General features: G+C 33.3%; 1 protein-coding gene across 3 annotated transcripts; it reads left to right on the plus strand.

Annotated features, from left to right (window-relative positions):
• The first annotated feature begins 2,238 nt into the window (after positions 1-2,238).
• Positions 2,239-7,758, plus strand: LOC117933579 (WEB family protein At5g16730, chloroplastic-like). Of its 3 annotated transcripts, none has more exons than XM_034855008.1 (4): positions 2,239-2,486; positions 3,148-3,352; positions 3,931-6,295; positions 7,521-7,758. In XM_034855008.1, exons 1-3 carry the CDS (start codon positions 2,470-2,472, stop codon positions 6,247-6,249), a joined length of 2,541 nt encoding a protein of 846 aa, XP_034710899.1. In that variant the 5' UTR covers positions 2,239-2,469; the 3' UTR covers positions 6,250-6,295; positions 7,521-7,758. The 3 variants fall into 3 exon arrangements, with proteins under 3 accessions (XP_034710899.1, XP_034710900.1, XP_034710898.1); XM_034855009.1 differs by having other exon boundaries at positions 3,931-6,291; XM_034855007.1 differs by lacking the exon at positions 7,521-7,758 and having other exon boundaries at positions 3,931-6,596.
• Positions 7,759-8,009: the final 251 nt, after the last annotated feature.

Raw genomic sequence — 8,009 nt, forward strand, 5'->3', positions numbered from 1 at the left:
AATATATTTAAATTAAAAAAAAACTAAATTTAATAATATAAAATTTAAAATATTTATTTTACGTTACCATTCCAAAAAACAAATTGTTAGACTATATGTCTATTTAGATACAGTTTCCTATTAATTATTTTCGTAATTAGACAATATAATATCTTGATTTATCTTAAATCTTTTAAAATTTTAAAGTTTGTTATAATAATTTTTTTTTTATATTTCAATTTTTAAAATCATTATATTTTCAATATAAGCATCCAATAATTCTTCTGTTTTAAGTAAAATTTACTATTAATTTCGGGTTTTAAAAATAGAAAAATAAGTAGTGTATTTAAAGAGATGTTTTGCAAACACTTTACATTACTCATAGATTCATAGATGAGATAAGTGACATATAAAAAAAAGGAAAATATTCAATTTTTTCTATTCAACTAAAAATAATCTATCGATATCATTCAACATAATTAAACTGAACTTATTAATAATAAGTTCACTTTAATTATGTTGAATAATGTTAACAAATTACTTTTAGCTGAATAGTAAAAATCAAATATTTTGACATTTTCTATTAAAAAAAACACCATATTAGTGTAAAATTAAATCATTATATTCTATCCAACAATGAAAAATTGAAACATTTATAAGAATGATTAATAAAATTTCTATCTATATATATATAAATTTTTAAAAGTGATTTCAGAAAAATTTCAAGATCTAATTTTGAAAACTAAATGATTTTCAAATATTATTTTTTTTTTAAATCCCTCATAAACACTTTTAAATAAGCTCTTTTTAATTTTTAATTATTGTTAAATTCAAAAGGGTGTAACAAAAAAAAAATATTTTTAATATGCAAAATGATAGCTCTACCATAATAAACAATAAAAAAAATTGAAATAAAATTAAATATTGATCTGAGTAGAAGCAATGAAGGTGGTAGAAAAGGCAAAGTTGTACCATCAATTCAACTAGAATTATCCTCTCTTTTTGGTTTCCTTTTTCCAAAAATAAAAAATATAAAAGAAATAAAAATAAATAAATAAAAAGAAAAAAAAAAAAAGGAAAAGGAAAAAGGAAAAAAAGTGCGTAGACCAATGTGTCCTTTCCTGAAAAGCATGGTCAGCATGGAGACTCTTTGCCCCTGAAAAAGTTCACTATGTATATCATTAACTTTGACAGGAATGGCACTTTGGTAATTACACCCAACTTTGCATCTCCAAAAAGGTAATCCCAATTATCACACAGGTAGTGGATTTTCCTCTCCATTACTAAAAAATAAAAACAAAAATAAATAGTATTTGAATTGAAAATTAGAATATTACATTTTTGACTATTTTTTAAACATTTTTAAAAAATTAATTTAAAATCATTAAACACAATTTAATTTCTAAAACTAATTAATTACCATTTTTAAAAACTCTTCCTAAAACCTATTTTTTAAAGCTATTTTTGACATATTTCTTTTGTTTGTAATAGAAAAAAAATATAATGAAAAATTTATAAATATAACATAAAATTTATTGATTTAAAATATATTTTTCTCTATCATTAAGACTAAAAATGAATTTGAAATATGATTTATTATTAAAAATAGTAAGTCATTAATTATCTTTTTTTTTTAATCACATACTTACATGAAATAAAATCCTTTTATCATCTAGTACTGAAAATGAATTTATTTATTATTTATTTTTATATCAATCATAATCATAATCAAAGAAAAAAATAATTAAGGAAAAAAAAATCAAAGTATATTAAATTCTGAAACAATTTATTATTAATAAGGTGATAAAATTAAGGAAAATTAAATTCTTTTGGTTGTGATTTTATAAAGGGTTTAATTTTTTTATTTTTTAAATATTAAAAATACTATAAATACTTTTTAGAATCCGTCTCAGACACATTTTTAATATTTTTTTAAAAGAAAAATAAAATTATCCTAATGATTGTTATTAAATTACAACTTTAAATTAAATTTTCAAATATGCTTAATTATCATAATAATAAAGTTGGAAATTAACTTTAAAATAAAAAAGTTGTATTTTTGTCTAAAAGAAACCTAGAGGAGAGTACCAATTATTACAATTGTTTTGAATTTCATACCATATTATCCTTTTCTATCTTTTTTTTTTTTAATTTTTTTTTAATTCTTTACAGTAATTTGGAGGAAAGCTCCACCAAGAGAGAGAAAGTAGAGAGAGAAAGAAAAACCACAACTGCAACCCTCTGTGGTGTGGCCACCCCACACCACCAAACCAACCTAAAAATAATTTTTTTTCTGCTCTCTAAGAAATTCTTCTCTTCTAACTGCTTGTGTTTGCTGCCAATCTCTTATCTCTCTCTCTTCTCTCCTCTTCTCTAACAATGTCAGCATTTTATTTTTTAGCAGCCACCAAACCAGTCTGACAATCCATTTGCTAAGCATTTTATTCTTCATTCACTTTGCTGCAGCATCCCCTACTTGGAACCCACACCATGGCCTCTAAATCAAAGTCAGTGCCCTCTGTCTCTACAGATCTGATTTGGGAATTTTGGGTTGTGTTGTTTGGTGCTTGATCTTTTTCCTTGTGGGTGTTGGTAATTTGAGTTTTTGGTTCTGGGTTTTTTCTTTTTTGGGTGTGTTGGATCTGTTGGGGTTTCTTGTTTCATAGTTTTGATTCAAATTGTGACTGTTTTTCTCTCAGTGCTTTCTCTCACTTTATTCTCTTTCTCTGGGTTTTTTCTGCTTTTTTTTTTTTTTGACTTGGTTTACATGTGGGTTTTACTTCATTTGCTGTTTCTCTCAACCATTGCCATAGTTCATTAGTGTTTTTTCTTGTGGTTTTTTTTTTTTTTGGCTTGGTGGGTTGGATCTGAGTTTGGAGTAATGTTTTTTTGCACTAATTTCATGTTTGATTTGTATATACTCTCTGTAACTGTAAAAGTTCATCACTTCAAATTTTGTTGTGTGAAGACTTTCATCTAGCAGTGAACTTCTGATGCTGAATTTCAATGTAAATTTTCAGTTTTTGGCTTAGATCCATCTCCTTTGTGTACCCTTTTGCTTTTTTTTTTTTTTTTAAATGGGTTGTGTTTGTATATCTTGCATTTTGTGTTTCCTGTAATAGGTCTTGATCTGATTACGTGCTCATACCATGTTTTGAACTTGAGCAGATCTACTTTATCTGATACTCCCAATAGCAAGCCTTCACCAGCAACTCCTAGAGTTAGTAAATTGGGCAGGGGAGTGGCTAAATCAGAGACTGATTCACCTTCTCCCCTGCACAATCCTCGCATTTCGGTTGATCGGTCCCCGCGATCTGTTGCTTCAAAGCCCACAATTGAGCGTCGATCCCCGAAGGTTTCTACCCCACCTGAAGTAAGTTTCTGAATTGGCCATGGGCTTTGTGTAACTGGAATTGGAGGACTCTGTTCTGATTCCTCTATTTGGTTACTTTGTATCCAATGTAGTTGCCTAGTTGGAGTTGGATTTAAATTCTAAGCCACAAATGGAAAAAATAAACCAAAAGGCAAGAATTTTAAATTGGATAGATTTGGAATTCAGAATCCAATTCCGCACTTCCAAAGCCAACTTGTGCTCTTGCATGATTTCTGCCTTGGAGTCGGAATTGCAGGACAATATTTGAGTTCCACTGTTTGGTCACCTTTATATGCTGATGTGGTTTGAATTGAATTTAAATCTCATGGACAACAAATCTACACAAAATTTTCAAATTTAAATCTTGCCCAACGGAATGCTACCTAAGTTTGCATCTATTTCTGTGTTTCATTGTGTTGCTTAACGCTGGGTTTTAGATTTAAGCTTAAATCCTTTTACCCCAAATCTACAAACGAACTCTATGCGCCATTAAGTTCAATTGGTGCTTTTGATGTAAGCCTAAATGGATTCTATGAAGCTTATTTGACTTTGTATTTGCATTTTTGTTCTTTTATTAGAAACCACAATCGCGGGTTTTGAAAGGATCAGAGTTACAGGCTCAGTTGAGTCATGCTCAAGAAGATCTCAAGAAAGCAAAGGAACAGTTGGTTATAGCTGAGAAAGAGAAGGTGCAAGCCATCGATGAATTGAAAGAAGCACATAAATCAGCTGAAGAGGCAAATGAGAAACTCAGGGAGGCTTTGGTTGCTCAAAAACGAGCAGAAGAGAACTCAGAGATTGAGAAGTTCCGAGCAGTTGAGATGGAACAGGCAGGGATCGAGGCAGCCCAAAAAAAGGAAGATGAATGGCAGAAAGAGCTTGAAAGTGTCAGGAGCCAACATGCACTAGATGTTGCTGCTCTTCTCTCTGCCACTCAGGAGCTGCAAAGGGTGAAGCAAGAATTGGCCATGACTTCAGATGCAAAGAATCAGGCCTTGAGCCATGCTGATGATGCAACCAAAATTGCTGAGATTCATGCTGAGAAGGCTGAGATCCTCTCAGCTGAGTTGACCCGGTTGAAGGCCTTGCTTGATTCCAAGAATGAGACGGAGGCTAATGAGAACAGCAAGATGGTGGCAGCTCTAAACTCTGAGATAGATTCTCTGAAACAAGAACTTGAGGAAGCAAAAGCTTCTGAGGAGGCATTGGCAGAAAGGGAGGCTTCCATTGAACAGCTAAATGTTGATCTAGAAGCTGCGAGAATGGCTGAATCTTATGCAAGAAATTTAGTGCAGGAGTGGAAACAGAGGGTTGAGGAATTAGAGACTCGGGTGGAGGAAGCAACTCGTTTGGAGAAATCTGCAACTGAATCTTTAGATTCGGTCATGCAACAGCTCGAGGGAAACAATGGTCTATTGCATGATGCAGAATCCGAAATTGCTGCTCTTAAAGAAAAAGTGGGATTGTTGGAAATCTCACTTGGAAGACAGAAAGGGGATTTTGAGGAGTCAGAACGTCGTCTTGAAGTGGCAAAGCAAGAAGCTTCTGAAATGGGAAAAATGGTGGAATCTCTGAAGGCTGAGCTTGAAACTCTGAAGGAGGAGAAAGCTCAGGCTTTGAACAATGAGAAGCTTGCTGCTTCCAGTGTTCAAAATCTGTTGGAAGAGAAAAACAAACTCCTAAATGACTTGGAAAATTCAAAGGATGAAGAAGAGAAAAGTAAAAAGGCAATGGAAAGCTTAGCTTCAGCCTTACATGAAGTCTCTTCAGAAGCAAGGGAAGCCAAGGAAAAGCTATTAGCTGCTCAGGGAGAGCAAGAAATGTATGACAACCAGATTGAAGATCTGAAGATGGTTCTGAAAGCAACTAATGAGAAGTATGAAACCCTGCTTGATGATGCAAAACACGAAGTTGAACTTCTTACAAGTACGATTGAACAATCCAAGCATGAATTTGAGACTTCCAAGGCAGAGTGGGAGCAGCAAGAGCTTCATTTGGCCAATTGTGTGAAACAGTCTCAAGAACAGAACGCCTCATTGGAAAAAGAAGTAAATAGATTGGTAAGTGTGCTTGCAGAGAATGAGCAAGAAGCTTGTGCCACAAAGGAGGAAGGAGCTAAGCTGAAGGCTACCGTCAAGGAAGCTGAATCTGAGGTCATTTATTTAAAGGAAGTTCTTGGGGAAGCAAAAGCTGAGAGTATGAGATTGAAGGAGAATTTGTTGGACAAAGAAAATGAGTTACAGAATGTAATTCAAGAGAATGAGGAGCTCCGAAGCAGAGAAGCTACTTCTCTGAAGAAGGTTGAGGAGTTATCAAAGTTGCTTGAAGAAGCTACTGCCAAAAAGAAAACTGAAACTGAGGAAAATGAAGAGCTAACCGACAGTGAAAAGGATTATGATTTGCTCCCTAAGGTGGTTGAATTTTCAGAAGAAAATGGAAATGCAAGAGAGGAGAAGCCCAAAAAGGAGATCCCATCTCAACAATGCGAGGAGCCCACAAAAGCAGATCTTCAGGAAGAGAGTAAACCCGTGAAGGAAGGCGCAGTTCAAACTAACACTGCCAAATTTGAAAACTTGAATGGAAAACCAAAGGACGATGAAAGCAAAGAAAAAGAGGACGATTCAGTAGAAGGTGAATTTAAAATGTGGGAGAGCTGCAAAATAGAAGAGAAAGACTACTCACCAGAGCGAGAGACAGAGCATGGATCCTTCGAAGAGGATGTCGACTCAAAGGCAGAGGGTGGTGACAGCTTTGATCAGATTAACGGGCTATCATCAGAGAACCTTGAAAATGGTGGAAGCTCACCCACAAAGCAGCAACAACAGAAGAAGAAGAGACCTTTACTTCGGAAGTTTGGAAGCTTACTTAAGAAGAAGGGTACCACCAACCAGAAGTAGAGGTCTGGCCGAGTTGTGGCCTGGCTGGCGCCTGAATAGCAGGCAGGTATATGCATACTATCTTGCACCTGAATGTGTTTGCTTTTTTATGCTTTTGGGTTCTGATTTTAAGAATAGGGGGAAAATATGCAGAGGGGCTTGTACTATCTTTAGATTTTTCGTTCCTTTTCATTGATGTGATTCCCATGTTGGTTGGGGGAGTATCTTGTATGTGATGCAGATTTTTTTCTTCTTTCTTGTCTAAGTTTCATGGAAAGGAGTGATTACCTTAAAAATTGTATGTTAATGTGCTTTCATCTATTTTACATCGATAAATCACCGTTTATTGTTTAATTCCTCGGAAGGGATACAGCTGGTTGAGCTGATTGATTAGCATCTGATAACCTGGGGAATGAACTCGATTCTTGCATAGTTAATCTTACTGTTTCATGTTATGAACAATCTTGCCATTCCCATGAATTGATATGAACTCTAGCCTTGCCTGTTTTTCAGTTGAGAATTTGCATAGCAATGCATTTATGGGATTGGATACTGCTGTTTTTCTGGATATTTAGGATTGAGTTCAAAAAAATAGGTTGTGTTTGAATGCTCTTTAATTGTTATGTAAAAAGCATATTCATGAGAAAAAGTACCCTAATATCCTCTGTTTTCATCAGGTTTAGAACCCTGGTTTTAAGCTCTATCCTCTGAAAGGTGATTCACGCACATGTAACACAAATACTAGAAAAACCCCACCTGCATAAGTTTTTGGATTCGAGGTGGTTGTAGATAATGAATTGTGGGTCAAATTGGCCCTTGGGGGAAACAAAATGCAAGTGATAAGCATTTTGTGAAACTGTGTGTGATATCTCATATCGGTTATAGAAAAAGTTCTTAACGATATATATATACGAGTTCCTCTTAATCTTGTATACATGTTTTAAAATCGTGGGAGTCCCTTGAGTCCTTGACAGAGAAGTCTATATCAATAGGAATAGATCGTTACAAGTCCCTTTTTCTTTTTATTATTTTTATTTGGTTTCTAACAAAAATTTTGAAAAAGAAAGGAAATTGAAATATAAAAGATACGTGACAAAGGGAGATCATTTTGACCTTTGATTCAAAAGTGGCCTGCCCTGTGGGGCGAATTTTACTGCACTTTGAATATGAAGATTCCGGGAATTGTATTATGATCCTTTGGATGATATTGTATGTGATGGATTCTGTATTTGCTGCAATTTATTGCTGCATCTAACTTTGTAACAAGGGTACTGATATTATTTTGTTGTCAGCATCTGGCACAGATACATATGAGATGTCGTCGACAGCGACTCCTCAACAGAAGGAATTGCAGCAACTTGTCTTGAAATGCATATATAATAGGTTGGTGAAAGACTTCTGCTCTGTATTTATTAGGTTCTGCCGGTATTTATGGACTTTCAAAATTGAGGTATCCATGTAATATGTCGTCATATGAACATTTTTATGGCTTTTTCGTTGGTTTTGAAAGTTGAAGGCCATGTTTGTTTACTATTGTTAAAAATGGTTTTCTATTTTTTTCCAAAAAAAAGGAAAATATATTTGAGAATTGGAAAATGGTTTTTTGTTATTAAAAATAGAAATTCTATGAGATTGGAAACTATTTTTGAAGACAGAAAACAAAGTGTTTTTAAATAATATTTTTTAGTTGTTTTATATTGTTTTAATTTATTTTTTAAGTTTTGTTTTAAAAAATAATTATATAAACATTTAGAATGATTAAAAATAAAGTATTACGATAA

This window comes from Vitis riparia, chromosome 16, assembly GCF_004353265.1.
Source record: "Vitis riparia cultivar Riparia Gloire de Montpellier isolate 1030 chromosome 16, EGFV_Vit.rip_1.0, whole genome shotgun sequence".
NCBI lineage: Eukaryota > Viridiplantae > Streptophyta > Magnoliopsida > Vitales > Vitaceae > Vitis > Vitis riparia.

Excerpts from the sequence above, each read along its gene's own strand:
- LOC117933579 (XM_034855008.1), top strand. Across the intron at positions 3,353-3,930 it reads AGGTTTCTACCCCACCTGAA|AAACCACAATCGCGGGTTTT; the intron begins GTAAGTTTCTGA and ends TTCTTTTATTAG.